We start from the raw sequence: 25,750 nt of genomic DNA on the forward strand, positions 1-25,750 counted from the left end.
ATAGTATGAGGTAGAAATAGCAATGCTAATTTTTAGTCACCTAATAATGGAGCTTCAAATTCATGAAGCAAAAACTGATAGAACTGTAAGAAAAAGACAAATCCACTTTTACAGTCAAAGATTTTAACATCCAACAAACAAACAAAATAACCATTGACTGGCAGGAAACAATATCACAAAGCTACAGAGTTTATATTAGGGTGACTATGAGCAAATTTTTGTATTTTTTTTATTTCAAATATTTTCTATAGGTTTATATTATTTTTTACAATAGGAAAATAAACTGTAACTAGAAAACATATAACATTAGTTAGCTTCTCCGGGTATAAAGTCTCATGTTTTGAATTAAAAATATCTGTAGTTGTTCCAGTCCCAAGTGAAATGTCTTATTCCTCAATTTATTCATTGTCACACATCTATTAGATCCTTGTATATACAACTATTTTAGACAAATAGGATTGAAAAAACATCATCATTCACACATAGTAGAAGAGAAAAATAGGTAAAAGCTCCATAAAATAATAAATGCAATGAGATAAGAAGTAGATGTGAATTACACAAAGATATCTGATCTGGTCTTGGGGAGCCAAGAAAGGCTTGCTAGAGCAGTTTATTAGATGAAGGAGCAGGAAAGGTGTTATAGATCAAATGAACAGAAGGAACTGCAGGCTGAAATTTGAAAAAGGATAGGTGATAGGGATGAAATAGTAAACAGGAATCATTTCATAAGTGGCTTTCAATCTCTAACAAAGGCTTTGAATTATATGCTTAAAAGATGAGAAGGTTTTTAAACCAGTGAGTGACCTGATGATATTTGCAGTATAAACCAGCAATATTCTCTTTCAAATACTCTCATTACCAAGAATTTGGTAGAAGCTATTGTCAAACTCAAAAATACTATTTTGGACCAGTTTTAAAAAATTTTAATTAATAGTATAGTTACCCTATTTTAATTTATTTTAATCAGCCACTGTTGGTTAATCAAACCTCTTTGATTATTTTTCTGGTTGATTTCAACTCCTTACATGACTGGTTAGTAAATGATTTGAAAACAAAAAGTGACTCAAAGGCCTTATTAATTGTTAACTCACTTTACCTTTAAGCCACCTGCTATACCTCTAAAAGCTGGTTATGGGACAAAGACGTCAGCAACCCAATAAAAGGAGAATTAGTTTTTAGTTCTGGATTTGTGACATACTATTTTCTTTGCCCCCAGGAAGTTCTGTTCAAATTACCAATCAATGTGAAAATGTTCCCAGGATCTGCCTTATATAAGACTTGATTTGTAGGTCAAATTATAAAAGAGATTATTATTGATATTTATAGCATAGAAGTATGAACCAACTCACTTCTTAAAACAATAAAAGTTATATATAAACATACTCTTTTTGGCAAAGTTCCTTTTCTTGAAAAAATTAATTTCCTAAGAAATAAAGAAAACCAGTCACAGAACAAAATTAACACTCTGTTATTATAAATTGTATAATTGTGGCAATATTTACCACAATTCAAAATATGCATTTTTTAATTCACATATTCCATTGTCAGTAATTTTCTCCGTTGAGAAATTATAGGCATGTACAAAGTTACATGGATAAATATGTTCAAGGATATTTTAATCAATACAAAAATAATTAATGAGCTCATCTACATTCTATTTATAGTAAGTCTTTAAAATCTAGTGTGTATTTTACATTTACAATACATCTCAATTCAAATGCCAAAATTTCATCAGAAATACTTGATTTCTATTTAGATTTCATAAAACCTATAGTCGAAAAAGTAGATTCACATACTCAACTTACTCTATACTTAAAATTTTTTTGATAATTAAATCAAGTATTGATTTAAAAAAAATTAAATTCATTACAATTAAAAATTTAGTTCCTCAGTCATTTATGTCACATTTTAAGTGTTCAATGGGCTGTCACATGTGGCTAGTGGCTACCAAACTGGACATTGCAGTTCTCGAAGATGGTCATGTTCACTCACAGACATCATTCAATTAGATCACTAAGATACCTTAGTAGGAGATGTGAGCTTGAAGTCCTGAAAAGTGTTCCGTAACAATACTGTAAAAGCCCCAGGTCCGTTTTCTCTGGCTTTCATGGTAACAGCAGTAATACTAGCTAGAGTTGTAATTCCATTGATCACGTCTTTTGGTCTAAAGTATGTGACACTAAAAACATAGCATTAATTACTTACTGGGTACTTTAAAAATCATTTAATGTTTACTGGCTTAGCTATAATGTCCTTTTGTGGCCCCTTGAGTTTGCTTAGCCATCTTGGTGCACATTTTCAGAAGTGGAGAAGTAGTTTATTATTTTCATCATTTTACAAATGGTGAAACAGGCATAGAGATTAAGTAATTTTCCCAAATTCTCACAATGAGCAATGGTAGAGCGGGGTTCTAAACACAAATTGTATGGTTTCATCATCTGCAATTTTTAACTCTTTCACATTTCTGATTTCTAAATAATAAAATCCAAAGTATAAGCAGCCAAATCAATTAAAACTTATCATCTCCCATCTAGGCGGACATCAGTTCTAGACCTGCTTACCTTCAGATCCATCTTCTGCCCTTCTCCTCCTCTGCTTTGTATTTCAGGGTGGCTAAACTCTGCAGGCTACACTCCCCAGGATTTTATCGGGGTCAGCCAACAGTAGATATTAACAAAAGATCAAAAGGCAGAAGGAAGAGAGAAGCCAGGACAATCCTGTTATTTCCTCTTAGTTTCTCTACTGTAGCTTCACTGCCAGCCAGGGGACCCAGGTCCTTGAGCTCTAGTACAACCTCCAGCCCAAGATTAGGAGGGGCTTCTGGTTTTATTAATCCCTGCATAACCTCTCTGACCTCTCAGCTCTTCAATTACTGTGTACTAATTCCCTCTTTGAGAGATGCTCTTTTTGTCCCAGAATCCTCCTGACACTTGCTAATACTCTTTCCAACAAGTACAAGGTTTGGATGATAGATACAGTAGTTCTCAAACCAGGACATATATAAAAACCCAGAGGAGCTTTTAGAAATGCAGATTCCTGGGCCATAGTGAAAACAAAAAATTAGAAGTTAGTACTTAGGAATTTTAGGGGTGGGGTGGGGTGGAGAGAAGCAAACAAATAAAAAATTCACCTCCAACAATCTTATGTAGCTGAAATGAGAACTACTTAAATCCCATAGTATGTGCAAAATTATTATTAAATTAACTTTTGCATAGATGATATGTTAAAATTCAGGCAGAGTAAAAAAATTGGGACAAGAAGAAAATAATGGTTATACTGAATAATTCTTTTAAAATTAAGATCAATAAAATAAATATTCTTGCATAAACTCACCAAGAAACGAAATAGAAAATTATCTTAACCCTCTGCAATATAATTTCCCTGGTTAATGTTAAGATAGAACCAAGAACCAAGATCCTGAATTCTGCACTAATTACTTATTCCCTTGCTCTTCTTTATAGTTTTCTATTTACAATCTTTGAATACATCATTAAATGTTATTATTTAGTTGCCTATTTTAGAACTTTTTAAAAAACTTGTTTTGAATTGCCTGTCCAAGCCATTTCCAGCCATTTCAGCCACCCAGCTGAGAACTGTCATTACAGAACAAACATGAAATATCCCCCATTTTGTCCTGCCCAAATTTCTGATCCACGAAATTATTAATATAATAAAATGGTTGCTTTTTGTTTCATGATGATTTCATGAAACAAAAAAAAAAAAGTTTTAGTAAAAAGTTATTATTTCTTCTTTGAATATGACATTTTCCTGGAAAGTACAGATGAGATAAGAACCTTCTCAGAAACATATGCATTAATTATGTTAGGTTAAACATAGTTAAGATGAGCTTTCAATGGTCAGTAAAATTGATGATTTGTCCCTTACTTTATATATTGCTACTGTAACCCACTTAAAGATCCTAGAATGCTATTCTTAATTTGAACTAAACTTTAATACTAATATTTGCTTAAGAATTTGAATGCTGTTAAATTCGCAAAAAGAAAAAAGTTTTACTCTCGAAAATGTAGTTGAAAGGTCAATAGTATGATATATATCATTTTATTAAATCAGGTAAGAAGACAAAAGGACCTTCAACCACAGAAATTCAGAGCAGCAAACATATCTGTCTATGTTTTCAGATATTCTTTACCTCTTGAACTACTTTAACTGCACCAAAGACCACAATGCATAAACTTCTCTTGCTAAGAGAGAAAAGGTGTTTCCAAAAGAAGTCATGAGACTAATTCTAACCATACCAATATCTCTACGGTTAACTGAATACTCTGCTGGGAGACTGTTAACTTAAACCAATGATAGCACCAATGATGATGCCAATGATGGCACATTTAAGGAACTCCTATTTAGCCTTTTTCTTCAAAGTCATCTAAAAATTCCTCCAGTATGCCAGTTTAGAATACTATTTTCATTCTCATACTAGTGATTCTTCAATTATGACACAGAATCATATTTTTTCTCAATAAGGTCTCTTATTATTAAGGAGATTATAAAAATACATATGGTCATTCTTGGCTATAAAGTTAAATTCATATTATCCCTTTCAAGAGAACAGTCATTCACTCAATAAGAGATACTTATGTTAATAAAATTATTAAAGCAATAAGATGTCTAGGAAACAATGTAAGAAATTTTGTCTTTGCCAGTAATCAACTCTGGTAGAATGCTGAGCTTAAATCTGTGGAATTTAGTTTCTGCCAGCTTAGTACACTCTTCCCCTTTACAGCAGCCTTAAAGAAACTCTCCCAGGGTTCACAGAGAACACTGAAAATAACTCTTTTGATTAGCTCTAGGGGACCATTTTTTATAATTCTTCAAGACTGTTGTTAATATTTATTTAATCATTTGAAAATAAAATAGATATAGAAAGCCCACATAAGGTAAAACTGGGACTGTCCACAAAAACTGTTCAGGGCAAGTATGGTGAAAGCGAAAAGCAATTATATAATAGGTAAATTCAGAAAACTATCATATAACAGTATAATCTGATGAAATTCTTTTCTTATGTTTAGAAAAATGAGCATTTTATATACCAGAAATGATGCTCTCCAAATTATCATTACTAAAGTTTACTATTTGGAGTTTGTCCTTTGGCTCTGTTTCTCTTTTTAGTGTGTGTTGTGTGTGTGTGTATATGTATATGTATATATACATATATATTTGCATATTAACAGTATACATGAGCTTTTCTATAATTTAAGAAAAAAATTAAGCACTGAGAATAGAGGTGAATAAGACATTATTTCTGTCTCTGAGTTGCTCATACTCCAGAGGAGAGATGGTGCAAAGGATGAGAGGAAATCAACAAATCTAAGTATAGTAACAAGAATTTTAATAAGAATATTTAAGAACAATTGACAAATAACTACATGCTAATAACATGCAAAAATATGTATAGCTCTTTTATCAAATATCTGGTTCTGACATTCTCAAAATCATCCACAGGGAGTTTTATTGATATTATTTTTATAGCCTCCACCTACCCATTTCTAGCTCCCCTGCTTCTGCCTTTGGACCACTTGAGTGATGCTTTTAAAACATGTCAGACAATGTCATTCATTCCTCTACTCAAAAATCGGCAAAAAATAAAAGCCAAAGTTTCTTCTGTGGCCTACAAAGCTCTGCCTTCTGAACACCACTATCCTCCCTCTTATCCATGAGCCTTCTGACATCATCTCTTACTCCTACTACTCTCATTTGCTCATTATCTACCCTCCAAATGGTCTTTCTTGTTTTTCCTTGAACACGCTGGGCATGTGTGTTATAACCCTTATGCCTTCGCCCTACCCTGGCAGCTCCTCTGTCTCAATGATAATCCTCTCAGATCTATCTCATGCGAATTTCTCACCTACTCCCAGTCTTTACTCAAAAGTTCCATTCTTAATAAGACTCCATTTACTCTACTGAAAATTATAACTAGCTTAGTCTACACTCCCCTCACATTCTCAATCTCTTTTGTTCTGTTCTGGTGGTTTTCCATAATATATATCACATTCTCAAAGACTAGACAATTTAATTATTATGTTTACTATGAGTTCTGCCTTGCTAGGATTAACTGCCATGGAGGCAGGGCTCTATCTAAATTTGCTCACTGATTTAGCTCAAGCACTGAGAAAAGGGACTGGCACATTGTAGCTATTCAACAAATATATGTTGAATAAATCAACAAATGACCACATTTCTAGAAAACAATATTTCAAGAAAATGTCTCTAGAGTATTTTACCACTTCGAAAAATCTGATAAGCAATTTAAAAATACAACTTTGATTTTCTGACAATCATTTTGCTAAATAATTCCATTTGCCTTTTTTTCCCCCAAATTGGAATGGCAGATTAACAGTATTCTTCATTATGCAGTTTCTCACCCAGTTTCTTTACATCCATTTCTAATTCAAAAAAAAAAAAAAAAAAAAAGGCAAGGAAGCTAGGAGGCTGGGAGGCTGGAATGGAGTAAAAGGGAAATAAGCACAGAGCAGAAGAACAACATGATCTAATTTGTTTCAAAAAAGAATAACTTGCCCTGGTGCTGAGTACTGACTACAAAAATACTATAAAATCGGAAGCAGGGAGACAAGTTAGTAGGCAAAAATCCAGAGAGATGATGGTGGCTTGGACCAGGGTGGTATTGCTAATGTGGTATATAGGGGTCAGATTCTGTATGTATTTTGAAGGTATAACTAATAAGATCTTTAGGAAAAATTGTACTGGCACGTGAAAAAGACAATATTCTTTTTAAATTAAGATTTATTTTATTTTATTTTGCCTAAGCAAATAGAAAAAACATACTTGCCCTGAATAGATGGTTAGATTTGGGGTGAGGCAGGTTTTAGGAGGAAGATCAAGAACTTTGGCTATGTTAGATTTGTGACTTCTATTACATAGCCAAGTGCAAATGTTAATCAAACAATTGGGTGGATATGTTTAGAGATAAAAATATGGGAGTCATCAATGGCTAGATAGTTTTTAAAACCCAAAACTAGATAAGACTACTGAGGGAATGAGTATAAATAGGAAAAAACCCTGTAGAATAAGCCCCAGAGAAGTACAAACATTAGGGGAAGATAAGAAGAAACTAGCAAAAGAGTTTGAGAAGAAGCTAACAGGAGAGAAGAAAAACCAAAGAATCAAAATAAAATAGTTTGGAGAAGGAAGAAGTAGTCAACATCACATGTTGCTGATGGTTCATGTAAGATGAGGAATGAGAACTGACCATTCAGTTTGGTAATCTGGATAACACTGTGTGTCTTTAACAGGAGGAGTTCTGGTAGAGCTGGGAGGTTGGGCAGTTGAAAGCCTTATTTGAGTAAAAGAAAGAATGGAAGAAGAATTCAAAAGAGTAAGTATAGACAGATGATGGAATAACTACAAAAGAGAAGTGAATACACCACTCATGTCATTTGTACTTGGATATTAGTTGAGTGATTGACTCCATTTAACAACAGCAAAAAAAGCAACTTCTATGGTAACATCAATGAATGTTTATTTAAATAATTAAACATTATTTTATCACTTATGATATCTCATCATGAAGATGAGGTGACTGACACATACAGTAACTTGTCTAAAGTTAGACATCCAATGAGAGGAAGAAACTGAAGATAGTCTTGTGTTCCAAAGAGACTTTTATCCTTTAAGTTAAAAAAAAATAATTGATCAGTCACAGTCTATACATAAGTATCTGAAAAAAAAAGTTTTATGGTTCAGATGGATAAAGGAATTTAATACTGGCATGTGATCATTTATGTCAGTAAAATTATTTTTAAAATACACTTTTCTTATTCTCTATACTATAATTATTTTGCTTGCTTTTTAAGGATGCTACTAATATTACTATTCGAAGTTTTAGTATTAATTTAATTATCACTATCTATATCGTTTAAGCAGTAAGGAAATTACCTTTTTTTCCTAATCTAGTCAAATTCAGAAGCAGAAAATAGAATGGTGCTTGCCAGGTGGTAGAGGGAGCAGGAAATTAGTCTAAGGGTACAAAGTTTCAGTTACACAAGAGGAATAAATCCCAGAGATTTCCTGTAGAACATAGAGCTTATATGTTAACAATATGGAATCATATGCTTTAAAATTTACTAAGAGGGTAGATCTTATGTTAAGTGTTCTTATCATACCCCAAAAAATAATAAATAAAGAGGGTAGAAGTAAATTTTTGGAGGTAACATGTCTATAGCATAGACTGTGGTGATGGTTTCTTGGATGTATGTATACTTATCTCCAAATTCATCAAGTTATATACATTCAATATACACAGCATTTGGTATGTCAACCAAATCTCAATAAAGTGGTTTATAAAAAATCAGGTACAAAGGAGTATTCTTGATTTACAATGTACACTATTTTTGGTATTTATATTCACTACATTTGATAATACAAATATAAATTTTAAGCCACTTAAAATAAAACCATATTCATGATATCAGCTGTGATTTCCTTTACATGAGAAATTTAGATTATTATTAGGAGTATAATAAGAAATAAAGACTAATTTAGTTTCCACTTCAATTCCTTGCATACAGGTAGATAACTTTTTGAAATTCCAAGCTTAGACTAGCTTTTATTCTATTTTTCCCAATGATGCATATGTTGCTACCTTAATAAGGGAAAAAAATGGGTCAAGTCCTGTTAGATATTCAGAGTGTGGGTGGAAATCCTTTGACGAGCTGCCTGGGGATGCCCCTAACATGGAATTGCTGTTGAGATTCCAGGAGAAAAAGAAAAAATTCTGTCAGTAAAAATATCTCTAACAAATAAACCCTTTCACACCCACTAAAAAGAAGGTTAAAAAGGTGCCCAAAATCCAGCAATTAACCAATATCATTGCAAAGTTTTAGTGCAGAAAATCCTACGCCGAGCCTACATATTGCACAAAACATGTTCCTTTTAATATACTTGCTGATATAAAAAATAATTTTCAAGGTACAAAATAAGTAAGGATGTTAATATAAAAAAGTATTTTCTAAATTATTCTATGTAGCCTGATATCTTTAATTATTACATGATAATTTAATGTCATATAGTATTGACTTTTTTCTTTAAAAGAAATGATCTATTTTACCTATTGGAGTTTGACATGCTAAACCTGAATTTTTCAGTTTCAGTGAAAGGAAAACAGACTAGTATCAATGGAGAATGGAATAAAGTTTCTTATAACATATGGTATCTAAACACTTTTTGTAATGAAAAAATATATACTCCCATATAGGTTCCCTTGATGTGCATGACCTCAAGTGGAAACAGAAGTGATAATTAGTCTCTATAGTAAAAGCTGGTAATGAAGGCTTTGAGCTCATTGGAAGGTATGCTACATCAAATCAGAGTTTATTTCCTAATATGTCTTAATCCATTTCCCATTTAGAGAAAAAAAGTGCAGCTTGCTGTCGGTATTAATTTAATTTTACATAAAACGTTCTGTGAGGCTGAAGCAAATCTGAGAGGTTTTCAATGTGAAAATAAAATGTAAAAACTGTTTTTGGAGTTATTTCTAAATAGAATTTGTCTCTAATCCTAATGTAACAAAAATGTATACATAAATCAGATTTATCAAATGAATCTTCAGCTAACATCTGTTGGAGAACGGTGTTAACATCATGCATAGGAATGCTATGTTTTCTAGGATTTGACGTTTTCAGTGATCGAGAATTGCTATATTTTGTAAATGGAAATACCACTACTAAAAACAGAACACTATAAATAGAATGATATCATTTGTTTCCAAAAACTATCAATATACTAGAGCTATGTGAAAACAATAATAATAAAAGCAAGACATTTTGTGGCGAACTTTGGGAGTGAGGTTTGGACTATAATCCATGAGTTATCTCTGGGTAAACACTGCAGCTGCAAGCGCTGCTGGTGAGTATTCTCAGGGCAAACGGGAAATGGGTTAATAAACGTTTAGTGAGGAGTTGAATCTTAATTAGCCCTTTATTTCTCTCTAGAACCTAGATATAGACAAACAACATTATTTCAAACAGTGGTTTAGAGATTTAGAAGGGTTCTGTTTACATTGTGAAATGAAAAGCAAATTACATCTAATTTCTTCTCCTTCTACACATTTGATGCAGAAAATGGAAAATCATCATCCATTCATCTATCTATTCATTCATATGACATATAGTCAAGCATCTATTACAGAAATATGAATGTACAAAATCAGGTAAGACAGTTATACTTTAAGAAACATATTACATATGCAAATAAAGCAACAGATTAGTGTGTTAAGAGCTTGGACAAAGGTTGCACAGGGTGTGATGGGGAACAGAAGAGAAATATTAAATCAAACTGGGAGAGTCACTGATGACTTCCTAGAGGACTGAGTGCTTCATTTTGAAAGATAAGCAGGATAAATAACGCTCTAGGAAAATAAACAGCATATAGACATAGAGTGATATGATATTACATGATAAGTTTATGTAAATGTGGTTTAGTATTTCATGGAAGGTAGGAGGAGACTCATGTGGAGTCATAGAAGATGAATCTCAAGAAAGGACAGAGGCCAAATCCTCAACAGTCTCCTGTGGTAAGCCAAAAAGTTTAACTTTATCTGGAAATCTAGGGTTCATCAACAAAAAAACTGTAAGAATTTTACCATGAAACAAAGCCTTCTATATAGAAGTATTACTTGAGTAACTCATTTAACTTGATCAGTGACATCTTGCTGTTACAGATATTTTACTGTCCCATGAAATGTCCATAATATGTCCTATATAATGCATACTCTTCATAAATATTTGTAGTAATGTTATTTTGTTTAAATAACATAGTTCTTCCACGCTATGAAAGCTATTTCCATAATATTTCATACTTCTGGGTCCTGACACTCATTACTCTCTATTGTAAACACCTGTTTAACACCTGTATTCCCTCATAAAGAAAGGATTATTATGCTCTTTTTATCCAGCAATATTCTGAAATGTGGTTTAATTAGTGCACCAAAATAGTTTCTTGAAGTGAATTAAATGAGTAATAATACTAACAGAAAACATAAGAATAAGTATTACAAAACTATTTAAATTTAGGTTTAGAATACATTTGGTATTTTCCTTTCAAGGAGATTTACCTACCTGACCTCGTTCGTGGTTTACCTATCTATCTATTAGATAATGAGCTCTCTCTTGTGATACAGGGGCCTTACCTTGAGTGCCTGAGCATTCTGCATGCCAAGTCTCTTTCCCTATACAGAGCAGACACTAAAATGAATGTTGAATTGTGAATTAAATTTAGATTGTATTCTCTCAGGAAAGAAGAATAAAATACTAAAGTAGATAATCCAATCCAGCAGCTGTTTCTCTCAGTTTTACTTTATATATCAGACAAAAGTAGGGGTGTAGAGAACAGAAGGATTATACATGAAATTATAGCAAAGTTATTTAATTAGCTTATGATGTTAGAGAAAATACAATTATTGTTTTCATTCTTTTAATAACTCAGAAGCCCAAACATAAAGGAATTTACTAAAATTTTTTCATATGTAATAAAATATGTCTCTAAATATGTATTGTTTACCCAAGATAAAATAAAATGAAGTCTTTCTAGGTATAGTCATTCATGTACTGAACAAGCTGTTATTCTTATCCTGGTACCATATGGATATGTTCAAATGACGTAGGCAATAAAAATGGATTATCTTAAGTTTGTGAAGAGGTAATTCATTTTCTCATAATATGAAATATCATTTGCATTTCAAATATAAATGTTGATTTCCATGAATCATTTTTTTTAAACTTTTAAGTTAAATATCCTAAGTGAAAAAATAATATCACCACTTGGGTGTAGGTGTAGAGGTGTTAATTATATAGGTCTATAGTTAAATTATTTGTATTATTAGAAAACAATGCAAAGAGTTTATTTGAAATAATCACTGGCATACTCTGTTTCCTCATACCAGTAATAAACTAAATAATCAATAACAACAACTTAAATCTATAGGTAATGAATACAACTCAGGAATCAGGCTTCCAGAGTTTTCAGGTTTCAAATACAAAGGGGCTAAAGATTAAACCTTGGTAAACTTTCAACCTTCTTTAATGAGGAAAAACTAGCTTCCAGGGAGCCAGCAGCATGTGAATATAAAGAGAGAGAGCCAAAGAACAGGAGACACATAGGAAAGGTCTTCTGATTGATTGGTTTTTAACATTCATAAAAATATTATTTTGGCCTGAAGCCAAGAACTGATGGCAAAATCACAAAAAAAGTAAGTCTGGGGGTGGGGAGAAAGAAAGATAACACTATAGCTTAGTGAAGCAGTACTGAAATTGTAACAGATGTAGTCTTCAGTATTTATACTGACAGTGGGAAAGAGAGCTTGTAATAAAAGCGGTTTCCAAAACATGTAAGGTGAGAGAGACTGGATGCAGTGTCCCACACCTCAAATCTTAGACCAACTCTAATCTATGCATGTTAAGGAAACAAGCAGGTAAACACAGGAAATAGAAGCCAATCATCTTGGTTATACGCCAATGAAACTTTCCAGACTCTTAGAATAATGACAATAATAATTAATATAATTATGCATTATCTTATTTAATAATTAGTATAACAAAGAAACTATAGCTAACATTTATTAAATAATTTTACATTAAACAATTAGATAATCTTATTTAATCCTTATAACACACCATGACGTATGTATTAATAGTACCTCATTTTAGAGACTAGAATAAAACTTCAGAAACGTTAGTTCACTTATCTAAAAACCCACAGCTAGAAAGAGGCAAAACTAAGACTCTAAATCATAACTATTTGAGTCCCAAATTTAGACTGCTTCTCCAGCAGTAGGATTGGATATTTGTTCTAAGTCAGATCCAGATGAGTCCAAAGGGGAGGGCCCAGCTAGAGATAAAGACTATTCAGTGGCCTAGAAAATCTGTAAAGTTAATGGCAGGAAAAAAAAAAAATTAGCACATCCAAGTAGGGTAACTGGAAAAAGTTTGACAAAGAGATTATTTACAAAGTATGACTGAGATAAAGGCAGTCAAAGGGATGTGGGAAGCACCCTGAAGCTAAGCATTGAAGAGGTAAGGGGAAGGGGCAGTGACTGACAACCCAAATGCCAGAACCACATCTGGTAGAAGAAGTCTGTGAACAGTGATATTTGAAGAGAAATGTGGCCGCTGCAAACACGCACTCTGACCTCACCGTCCTTTGCCCTCTGATTTCCTGCCAGTGTCTCCCATTCACTGAACCCAACCAGAGGCTAGAAGACAAGAAAGTCTGATGATACATCCACAAAAGTCATCTTCTGGGGATCAGTGTGGACAAGAGTGGAGAGAGAATCTAGGAACAAATGAAGACTACCTAGCACACCTGGTAAGAGTTCAGAAGAGAAGAATTGACTCTGAAAACTGAGAAAAGTAATCCATTTGGTAAACCTAGGATAAGGCACCTTCTTGAGCCTGTTCATCATCCCTTCTCCAAGGTACAGATGCTCCTTGACTTACAAGGGGGTTATATCCCAATAAACCCATCATAACTTGAAAATATTTTAAGTCAAAATACATTTAATACACCATTGAAAATCACAGTGTAGCCTAGCCTACTTTAAACATGCTCAGAACACTTACATCAGCCTACAGTTGGGAATTATCTTGAATTTCATCTCAAGAGTAATTGCCTTCCTCTTCTCACCAGAAGTAGAAGACACAGATGGGTGTTTTATAAATATGATGGAAGGTAAAAACACAAAATATAATATACAAAAACCGAAACTCTGTAGAGTGTCGGTTGTCCATCCTTGTGATTGCATGACTGCCCGGGAGCTGTGGCTTGCTGCCACAGCCCACCATCACAAGAGAGTATCATACAGTATAAAGTTGAAAAATCACAAGTCAAACCATTATAAATAGGGAACAGTCTGTATTATTATAATCTCAAATCAGGAGAAAAGTTAGTTTATTTTCTGCCATACACCATAAATGTTTTGATTACGGATATTATGCTTTTATGTCTTACTCTAAAACTCTATTCTACTCCCAACCATGGGTTCTTTCTTCACAGTCAGTGTCTATATTTCAGATTCTATCTCATTCATTATAAGACAGGAAAAGTATAGAGTCAAGGGTGACAGTTTCAGTGGGTTCTAATTCTCTAGGTAGACTGGGGTTTCCAGACAGGGTCCTAGAAAGTATAACTGTCATACGCACCACTGGTTTCTGTTTTGTTTGAACCATAAACAAACACTTGTAACTTCCATGTATATTCCAAACACAAAGCTAGGTTCTAGGGATATGGACATGACTGGACAAAGTTTCTGTCTTCAATGAACATTTAGTATACAATGTGAACAAACATGTGACATGTAGTCATACAGGACAGTAGTTTTTGAAAAAATTTTCATCAAGATACAAGTCAGAAATCTATACATATATGTATACATGTATACATATAGTGTCTATATATATACATATTACTTCCTGGGAAATGATATTTAATTTAACTTTATGTTATCGACTATTATAATTCCTACTCTATTCCATTCCATTATATAAAATGCTGATTAAGACTCAATAAAATGATTTCATGACTCGCTGAAAGGATATATTAACCAGTGTTCTAGGTTCAATCCTCACAACCTTCCTAGGAGGTAGCTACTATTATTATCCTCATCTTAAAGATAAGGAAATTGAGTAATAGAGAGGTTAAGTAATTTATCCGAGGTTTTACAGTGAGTAAATGGCAGAGCTCAAATTCAAAAAAGAAACAGACTGACTCCGGAGCTATATGGTGAAGGAAAAGTGAGGTCAGCTATTAAAGTTGCCAAGACTTTAGGGAGAACTGAAAGACCCTAACAACTGATTACACCAATACAAATACACTGCAGGATGTGGGAACATGGCAGGATTGGATTTGCTTATTCCTTGTTTCCTTCCCTATTTTGGCCAAGTCAGATAAGTGGGAATTCTTGAAGAGTCTTTCAAAATTCGGTGTCACAATATCAACTTCAATTTCATCTATAAACATGCAACACAATTTTACCTCGAAATGAACGATTTTACTCTTTCAGAATCCCATTAAAATTCAGAGACCTTAAAGCAAAGTAGAATTTCCAATATGACAATCAGGAAAAGAAAATCTTCAAGCCCCATCCACCATCAGCTTTCACACAGAGCAGCAATTCCTAGCCTTTTAACTGGCCTAACTGAATCATTTCCAATTTTACCCACCTCCGACCCCTTCTTCATACAGCAGGCAGAATAATCTGTTAGAAATGTAAATATGATCATGTCAGTTCCCTACTTCAAACAGTGTGGTTCTTTCCCATTGCTCTTAAGATAAAATCCAAATCCTTAACAATGTCCTGTCCTATATAACCTGGCCCTAGTTACTTTGCCAGCAAATCATCCTCTCTCTCTTTCTCTCATTTATTCACATGGCTGGCTTTATAGTCTCTTCAATATCACATTCTCTTTTCTGTTAAAGATCTTTGAATATTCTGTTCTATACTATAAATGCTCTCTCTCTCTCGCTCCACTATCCTTCCTTCTTCACCTACCTTCAGATCCTGACTTGAATTCACATACGTACATAGTCTTTCCAGATGTTCTAGACTAGATTAGGACATATTGCTCTTAGTACATATTATACTCATATTGCTCTTAAAACATTATAGTCATTCTTAGCTATGCCCACAATTGCAATTAAATAATTAATTGTGAAACTATCTGTTTCCTATTTCCATTTATATCATAAGCCCCATGAAGGCATGGACTATATGTCCCAATCTTGTTGGAGCCACTAGAACTGTGAGACCACCTGAAAACCACTTGGTACAACATATGTTTTCTCAAGCCTTGGAACTAAATGTTTAATAAACTAGAGAGTATTTTTACCTCCACAAACACCTTCACCTGGCAAGGCTGATATCCCTTGGGCAAAGGTTGGATTTAATAGTATTCAGTGGAGTGAAATACAACATCCCGTTTTAGTTATATTTGTATTACCCAAAATAGTGAAAAGGTGACAGACCATCATCAATAGTTCAAAATGATCTAGTAAGTTTTTCCAAGTCGTATTTTTTTTTATGCTTGTTTATATTTATAAAAATTCTTTCACTTTGACAGTGCATAGCAGAACTGACCTCCTATGGTTAGTAAGATTAATAACAGCTGTGTCTCATATCATATCCTGGCAGTCTAAATTTTAGGTAGATAGGACTGTTTAGGAGAGTGTATTCCTTTACATAATTTTTACATTGGCCCTGGAGACAAGATGCCTAGGTTTGAGTCCTGACTCTGCTAGAGAATGTGACTAAATTGCTTCTACTATAATATTGCAGTGTGTTAGAAAGAACACAAGTAGCAGGCCTGAAGCCATGAGCTCTAGACTTGCTTTTGTCCTGGCTTCTTGTGTGAATTTAACTAAAAATAACAAGTTGTGACTTAAAAGGAAGAGAAAGTAAATAGTAAACTTCAAATGCTAGAGAAAAGACTACACAACTTAGAATAGATCATATGGGTAATTGAGAATAGATACATCATACGAGAAATGTACTTGTAACTCCAATTTAATGGACATGAAGCAAACTTTAATGGAAAAGATGGAGGCCAGCTATTGATACCTATTCAATCTTCTCTGAAAACAAACAAAAGAGTGGAAGGTCAAATAGTATCAATAACTAAAAATGTTCCTCGAGGATGTGGCAGAATACAGAAGAAATATCTCTTTTTACCAATGGTAAGATTAGACCTTGATTCAGTTAGTTAAAAGGTTAAGAATGTTCCATCCACATCGATTGACTCAGAGACACAAGAGAACGCTGTGTTGATAGGAATCATTTAAACTATGCAAATAGGAATACTCTGAGGCTATTGGGGCCATTTTACCCACCACCTCTTCATATCCAGCCACCAATACCTACATTACTACATTCATTTAGAGATTACAATTCATATAATAAAATAACACTAAGGACAGAAGTGGATAGGTGCTATCAAAATGTGCCTTGGATATGAAGAATCTCTCTAGAATGAGAAGGCTGGAAGAGCCACAGAAGTATTATGAGAGCAGTCGCTCTTTTAAATTGCATTCTCTGGTAGGAATAAGAAAATAGAACCCTTTTCCCATTGGCAGATTCTAGAAAAGTCCCAAATGCTAAGATTTTTTGCAATAAGAGACTATGTACCTCAAATAATTTTCTAGCTTAAAATCTGAAGTGAAGATTTCAGTGCACATGACTGAACAATGAGCAGGTAAAAGGAAAATCTGTCCAAATAATAAAAACTAAGAAATATTCAACCAAGATGGAACCTATGAAAAGATCCCGGAAAATAAAAAGAAAAAAAAAAGGAACTTTGTACTCAAGATATAGAGCAAAAGCACACTTTTGAAAAAAGATGTATTACAAAAAACGAAAGTTAAGAATGCATATACTTTAGATTTCACAAATTTCAAGAAAGCTGACTGAATTAAAATATAAAAAAGAGATGACAGAATGAGAGGAAATAAAAAGGTATTGGCAAAAAGAACAGGTCAACAAATACAGTTGCAAGAAAAGATAACTTTCAACAGCCGAATTAAATTGAACAAGTAGTAAAAACCATAATCGAACCATAGAAAACAAAATCTGTAACACATAGAATAACCTTAAGGAGATTTCCCAGAATACTGAGGCAAAGTAAAAATAGCAGAAAGCACTAAGAGAGGATATAAAGGTCATGCAGAAAAGATAATACAACTCAAAAACAAACAAACAAACAAGTATCCATAGAATAAAAAACAGAAAAAAGAGTGGGGGCTAACTAACACAAAAACTCCTTCATAGAGAAAAGACCTGAGCCACAGGCCAAAACTGTTCAGAGAACATGAAAAACTAATGAAAAGAAACCAATGAGTAATATTTCTTAGTGAAATTTATGAATAACAAAAATGTTCAAAGAAATATATCTAGTAAACATACAGCCTGGTTGTGGAAGAGTGAGAAAGAGATTACCTAGAAAAAGAAAAAATAAACTGGGTTGTCCTCAGACTTCTACCCAACACTAATGGAAGAAGGAAAAGAGTAACATCTATAAAATTCCCAAAATGTTATACTAAATCAAGTTACTGCCCATGAAAAAAACCATGAGTAACAGTCTCAGGTAAACAAAGGCAGAGATGGTTCTCTGTCACATATTCATAGAAAAACTACTTGAAGATGTAATATATTGACAGAGACATGAACCCACGGAAAGAACTCAAAATGAGGTTTGTAGTATTATAAGAAGGCAAGTGGGTACACTGAAACAAATTAAATGAATTTATATATATAAGTGATTATTTTAAATAAGAATGCCAAAGAATGCAACTGCTAACTAATAATTATCATAATAGTAGATATTAATTTCTGAGATCCAAAATAATATTTTAAAAGTAAAGAAAAGGGGTAAAAGGAAAGGAAAATAAAAATGAGAGTGTTAATTTCTTACCTTACATGGGGTGGTCCATCAATAAATATTATTTTATTCTGCATACTTTATAAAAAGTGTTTAAATACTTTTAATCTTAAAAAATACTAACATCAGCCAGTAAATTAAAAAATAAAAGGTATGTCATCAAAACTTCTAGAGAAAAGGCAAAACCAAATATATATACATGTATAATAGACCAAAAATTTTTTTAAAGCTAAAGAAAATTTCAATAAAACACAAAAACAGAAAATATAAAACAAGGTAACATAGAAAGAGCAAGCATATCCTGATTTAATTACTCTTTTAAAGAAAACATACTCAGTTTTGTTTACATAAAGTACATCTGGTATTTGTTTACAGGAAGTACATCTAAAATAATATAGCATAGAAAGATTTAAAATAGAGTGATATGAATGCAGATAAGGTTAGATTAGAACTAGAATTCTAATAAATTAAGTTATAATGACATAAAGGAAATATTCTACAACTAACTAAATTATTCTTTAACATAATTTAAGAAATATGAATGTGCTGATAAGGTATAAGTAGAATCAACCTTTATAAAATATATATGTATGCATATATGAATGCATATACATATACAATCAAAATGATTTAAAGGAAATATACAAAACTTAATATTAGTGGTGTGATTATGAATTATTTTAATTTCTTCTCAGCACTTTTCTGTATTTTGTCATTTTAATAAAAATATTTAAAAAGAAACAAAATACTGTAATAAATGGAAAGACATATCATGCTTCTGGATTGGGAGCAAAATAAAGATGTCAATTCTTTCTAAATTATGTATCTAATGCAATTAAGATTGTCCAAGATATGCTAACATTTTAGAAATATAAAAAGCAAAACTACCCAAGAAAGTTCAAACAAGAAATAGTACATATAATATAATAAAATACTGACAATTAAAAAAATAGAATGAAATACACAAAATCATTACTGCTGATTAAGGTGATGGAATTATAAGTGGGTTTAATTTTTTTCTTTACATTTTTCTACACGTTATAAATTTACCCCGATGAACGCATTCACCTTTATAAACTGTTGAAAATAACAGTATATTACATTTCAAAATTGCCTAAAATTATAGTCAAATGATAGAATCAATTATGACTTTTTTCCTTTATATATGGCTGTATTTTCTGAACTGAGTATATGGAGCACATATTATTCCTAAATTCAGTGAAAAAAAATGTAAAAAATTGTTCTATAGCAGCTGTCTTCCAAAGTGGTAAAAGTCAGCCAATACCCCATTGCTCCAATTTAAATGTGTTTCCTCTTGTACAGTCTTCAGAGGCAATGGGGAAAAGTTTCAGTTTTCAAACAACAGGTGATCTGACATGTCATCTTTTCTGAAAGAGCTAAAATGTGTTAGCCTAAAATTCAGCCTTCCTATGAATTGCTTAGTTTTCTGTGAAAACGTTAGTTTCTATTTTTGACTTAGTTTTGACAGAGTAAAGAACATGGGATTTTTCAGGAGAAACATAATGCTCCTCTTTCACAACAGCAAAATAAATAAATGAAAGAAAGAAATTACTATATTTCCTAAAAAGATGTTCACATTGAAATGACTAAATACTTCCTATATTGTGTACTGTACTACAAGTTGTAATTACATATGTATTTTTAAGAAGACAATCAATCTAATCTGCCTATCCATTGGAAAACCAATCAACCATTCATCCATTCATTATCCCCAGGAATAATCCCTGGCCTGAATTTGTGTTTTTCTTTCTCATGCATATTTTTATACCATAACTACATATGTAGGTCTTCATAAGCAATGTAGAGTATTGCTTGGTATTTTCTACTTTACATACATTTGCAGAGATGTGATAATATGATCTCTGGGTTTAGTTTTTTAAACATTGTTTTCCCTTTCTCCATACTTTCTCCCATCACTAATTCCATCTTTCTCAAGTTCTCATTATATACACAAACAATGCATATATAAAGTCTGTAAAAAGTCTAAGAATATGTTTCCTTAAATAGTGATTCTTTTATTTAGAATGAATAGATTCTAAGCAGGTTACGTATTATTTTTAAAATTAACAAATGTCCATGAAAAATGAATATCTTCTTCCCTATATCCTCACTTTCAAAATTAGAAGTCTTTCCAGTCTAAGTATAAAGTATTTATATAATTATTATTTTTAATTCATTTCCCTAACCACTGCTACTGATGTGGAGAATCCTTTCACACCTCAGTTTTCTATGAATTGCCTTTCTATAACTTTGCCCATTTTTCAAACTGGATTTTGTTGTCTTATCAGTTTTGAAAAAATTCTTCTTATATGATAAACAACGATGGGGTTCAGGGCATGATAACTCAAAATATGGCACCTTGGCATATTGAAAATTTTAAACCGAAGGAATTTGAGAAGTGGTACATGAAGGAAGAATTTTCTGAAGTAAATCAGAAAACCCTCTGACCTACTTAAGAAACTTCTTTTCCCCTGAAGTGGGTCTCATGTGAAAGACAGCCTCCCTATACCCAGAGGAAAGAAGACTCCTTATCTCTGAAGATGAAGGGATGAAAGGAATCTGAATGAATGGGACTTGCTATATTTCCCTCAGTTTACTAAACTTAGCTCATACCCTTTGTCCTGCAATATTTTTCCATAACTTTCCACTCTTCATCAAACCTAATATAAAAATGCTCAGTTTTAACTGTTCTTCAGGTCATTTCTTTATAAAGGCTCCTTGTGTCATGTAAAACTTACATTAAATACATTTAAATGCTTTTCTATTTTTATTCTTTCTTTTGTTATAGAGGTCCCAGCTGAGAACCTAGGAGGGTAAAGGGAAAAAATAGTTTTTCCCCTATAACATCAATCCTTTTCTTATCCTCTGTATTATTAATATTTCTTTTCCAAATTAATTGTTTGGAAAAAAGTTTATTAAATTTATTGCCATATATTTTTATGTATTAGACATAATATTAAGTATTTTATTATTATCTATTAATATACCATTATGTATTTAACATAATTTACTATAAAATTATATTTTAATATGTAATATATTATTACATATTAAAATATTAACTTTTTACCATGTGTTTTTAAAATTTTATAATTAGGTATTTCTACTTAGTTTTGTAGACTTATGATTTCTAGTATTGATTTAAAGTTTCTTACCCTTAGATTGTGTATAACCTCTTCAATTTTACTTAGGACTTTTATTTTCAACTTTTCATATATTTTTACTTTATCTGGAAGTCGTTTTTGAATTTGATTTAAAATAGGGGTCCATTTTATTTTGTTGAAGTTTGATAGGCATTGCACCAATACCATTTACTTAAGCATGCACTATTTTCTCAATGAATTAAAATATATTTGCTTCCTTTTAAATTATTTTATAAAGTAGATCTGGATTCTCTCCTCCAGTAATCAACTTGCCTATTCTTATGCCAATATCATATTGATTTCGTTACAGTGATTTTATAGTATGATCTGACATCTGGTAAGACAAGTTTCCTCTTACTTCCCCCCTACTCCCCAAAATCTTGTTACTCCCCCCAACATATATGCTTAAGATTATATTATCCAAATTAAAAAAAAAAAACAAAAAAAAACAAGACAAAACATACATCAGTTAAGCTAATATCAATTAAGATACTTCCTGGAAGTACATTAAATGCATCTATGAGTTTTAGGAGCTGACATTTAAAAAAGCATTAGTTTGTTTTGCCCCAAAACAAATACATTTTCCCTTTTGTTCAGATCTTGTATGCTTTTCAATAAGAAGATATAGGTATTTACTATTAGAGTATATTTTTAAATTTTTATCTAACCATCTTAATAATTTTACAAGTCTTTTGAGTTTTTAAGTATTCAGTCAAATCATTATTAGAGATATTTCGACCTCTCTTTAGTGTCTTAATTACTTCTGCCAGACCTTCCTAAAACATTGATTAAAATGTTTATAGAAGTTAATCCATATTTACATCCTGATTTTGACTTAAATTGTTATAGTATTTCATCGTTTGGGGAAACAATTGAATATTTTACATTTAAGTAGTTTACTTATATTTGTTTAACTTAGAGATTTTAATAAGAATAGCTATATGATCATTGCCATGTTTACCAAGCTATCATTGATTGTCCGATATGGATCCATTCCTATAGATAGTAATCTTTTAATTAAACAATGTGTAAATTAAATATACTAGTATTTCCTTTTGAATTTTGCATTTATATATTTCAGTGAGGTTGGGCTCTTTCTCTTTTTTATTTTATACTATCTCCAGCAAGAATAGGTATTAAATCTATGCTAGATTCAATGTAAAATAATTGAAAGAACTTTCTGTATTTACGATGGTCAGGACTAGAGTAAAAGGCAATACTCTTTTCTATTTTTAATAGCTCGATAACAACTGCAAATCTGGTCATGGTACATTTTCCTATGTACTTTAGTTACCTTTCTAACCTCTTTTATGTTAATGACTTATTTGAGTTTTACAATTACTGAGTCAGTTTTAATAATTTATATTTTCCTAGGACATCATTCATTTCACCTAGGTTTCATGTTACAACAGAATTGTAATTGTAATATCTTATGATTAAATTATCTTGTGTCTATGGTTGGTCTTCTTTTGCAAATTTAATCATATATTTTTGTTCTCTTTTCCCCTTAACAACCAGGCTAAAAAGGAATTTTGCTATTTTCATTTTCAAACAGTGATCACTTGGGATTTCTTTATCTTTTCTCCATTTATTTATTTATTTATTTATTTATTTATTTATTTATTTATTTATTTGTGGATTTTTAGTTTCTTTGATTCTAGCTTTTATGTATATTAATTAATTCCTTCTTCTTGATTTATTTTATTGTTCTTTAACTTATTATGTTTGGCAAAGGATCTATTTTGTTGATGAATTAAAAATGTCTCAATAAGATTTAAGCCACAGTAGTATAATTTAATAAAATGAGATTATTATATGACAGGTCAGAATACATGTCCCAGTTCTATTTCTATTACATCATGTATGCCTTCTAACAAATCATTTAATCCATCTAGCTAATAGTTTCCACATCTGTGAACTAAAGAGAGAATACAGAGCCTCGAGATTCCTGTTAGGTAAAAAATTACACCTGATAAAATTGATAACCATTTAAGCTCCATTGAGAAAGTAGGGTATTTGAAGGAATAAGATACCTTGGAACAACTGGACTAGAAATTATTGCCTTTACAAACGGCATCTAAAAATTTTCAATTTTTCTATGATAGTGAAATATAATGAAGACCTATACCCATTCTATGAATATTAAGGTGATAATCAAGTGAACACTTAAGTTGTTTCATAAACATGAATGCCCAAGTACAAGATCTTAAGGAAGGTGCATCTAAGTAACATTGCAGAATGACAGTGAAAAGATCTGAAACAATAAAAAGTTAGTACCATGTTATTAAATCACATCCTCATATATTTCTTAAAAGAAAATAACTTGAGATCAAATGGGTTTCAGGGACTCCATGAACCCTGCAATCTTGCAAACAAAAATTTATGTGAATTTATTTGCATACTTATTGGGAGAATAAATCACACTAATAGATTTGCAAAGAGTTTGGGACCTGAGAGAGACAGAAGACAGACTATGCTAGAATTGTAATCCAACATTCTGTTTATAGTCTTTGATTAAACTTTTCTATGGTCATACTTTTAGTCTCGCCAAAGAAACCTTTTCCTTATTAGACAGCTACAACTAGTAAAAACTCTAGTTTACATCAAGTCAAAATTTACCTCTGAAATTTCTTCTATTTTCTTGATTTCAATCTCTGGAGCATGAGAGAATAGAACAATTCTCATTTCTGAAAATAGTCTTTTACATAGTATTTGGAGATAGTTATCTTAGCTCCAACATATTTTTGTTTTTCAGGCTGATGGCTTTTAAACACCATAGCATAGGGACTTAACTCATTAATTCTAAATTTTCCTTAAAGGAAGATGGTTTCACCACTCATAAAGACAATATTTTACATTTTTAAGAAGTTCTAAAGTAAAAGCTCACTAATTCTGATGGAGGAATAGATAGCTCCAAATTTACTTAGGTTATTTATCAAAATGTTATTCATGGATGGATTTCAAAACATCTTCAAATTTTAGCCAAAAGTCATTTTTGTATTTATTCTTATTTTTTCAGAAATAATAAATGCAGAATATCATTATTTTCTGATAACAATAAAATGGTAAAAAAAAAAAAAGACACATCATTTACATTAATTCTTTTAAGGAATACAGGGTAGGAAATACTTAATGGAATGAAGTATAACATCAGACACGGGAGAACAAATTCCAAAAGAGTAAACTAAACTCTATAAAACTCAGCACCAAAATTAAATAATTATATAAGAGTATTACTTACGGATACAATTCTGAGAGCTGTTGAGCTATTACATGAGCTGTCGGGTCTCTGTCTAAGGCATAAAGAGTAATATTTGACTCCTTCTGTAGAATGGCTCTTGTGTGTCCTCCTGAACCAAATGTCATATCTAGAAAAATCTAGCCAACACAGAAAAAAAAAATTACCACAGCATGAACAAAACTTATTTTTGCTAGCTACCTTAATTACTAGCAGCACGTGATTTTCAGAGCTGATAGCAAATAGAAAAACATTTATAATTATTTACATAGAATTCAGTTTGTTATATATGAAATCTGGATCAATTATAAATGATCAGTTTAAAAGAATTCATCAGAGCATCAGTAAAACAATAATTGCTGGTACAGACCAGTTCAAGACAAATTTACATTTCACTCCATGAGGTCAAACTGGCCACAGTGTTGTGCTGCTAGCTTTTTAATGCTTTCCAACACCTGGATGGTAATGATATTTCCAACAATTTCATTTGGAGATAGCTTACAATTAGTATGGCTCACTTTTTCTCAATTTCTCTAAATGCCTTATATTAAACATACAGATATTCAAGAATATAGGGAGAGCGAGAGACTATATCTAACAATAAATAGTAAGAGGACAAATCTTTAAAAATCTAACCTGGAAAATTGACAGATTAACCAATCCGACCTGGAAGAAAAGCCCGAGGCTTAAATCAAAACACCTGGAGTAAATTCTAACTTTGCCACTAAGTAGCTATATATCTTAGGGAAAGTTACTTAAAATTCCAGTGTCTCTAGATTTCTCCAGGATTTAAAAAAAAAAAAAAAAGCTATAGGAAAAAAGGAGACACCACCAATACCTACTTAATTGGTAAAGTGATACACAATTTCTCATTTAACTAAGACACTTTTGAGAGTGAAAGATTCTCCAGTAATAATTTTGATAGGGCAACAAGATACAATGTATGGGATACA

At 31.9% G+C, this 25,750-nt stretch overlaps 1 protein-coding gene across 6 annotated transcripts in view; it reads right to left on the reverse strand.

Annotated features, from left to right (window-relative positions):
* The window catches only part of METTL15 (methyltransferase like 15), a 151,852-nt gene that overhangs the window by 52,155 nt on the left and 73,947 nt on the right, over positions 1 to 25,750 (reverse strand). For all 6 annotated transcript variants that reach the window (XM_023532073.1, XM_023532072.1, XM_011362560.2 and 3 more), the window contains exon 3: positions 24,801 to 24,937. In XM_023532073.1, the coding sequence (XP_023387841.1) occupies positions 24,801 to 24,937 (137 nt within the window). The remainder of the gene's footprint in view (positions 1 to 24,800; positions 24,938 to 25,750) is intronic.

This window comes from Pteropus vampyrus, unplaced genomic scaffold, assembly GCF_000151845.1.
Source record: "Pteropus vampyrus isolate Shadow unplaced genomic scaffold, Pvam_2.0 Scaffold76, whole genome shotgun sequence".
Classification (NCBI taxonomy): Eukaryota; Metazoa; Chordata; class Mammalia; order Chiroptera; family Pteropodidae; genus Pteropus; species Pteropus vampyrus.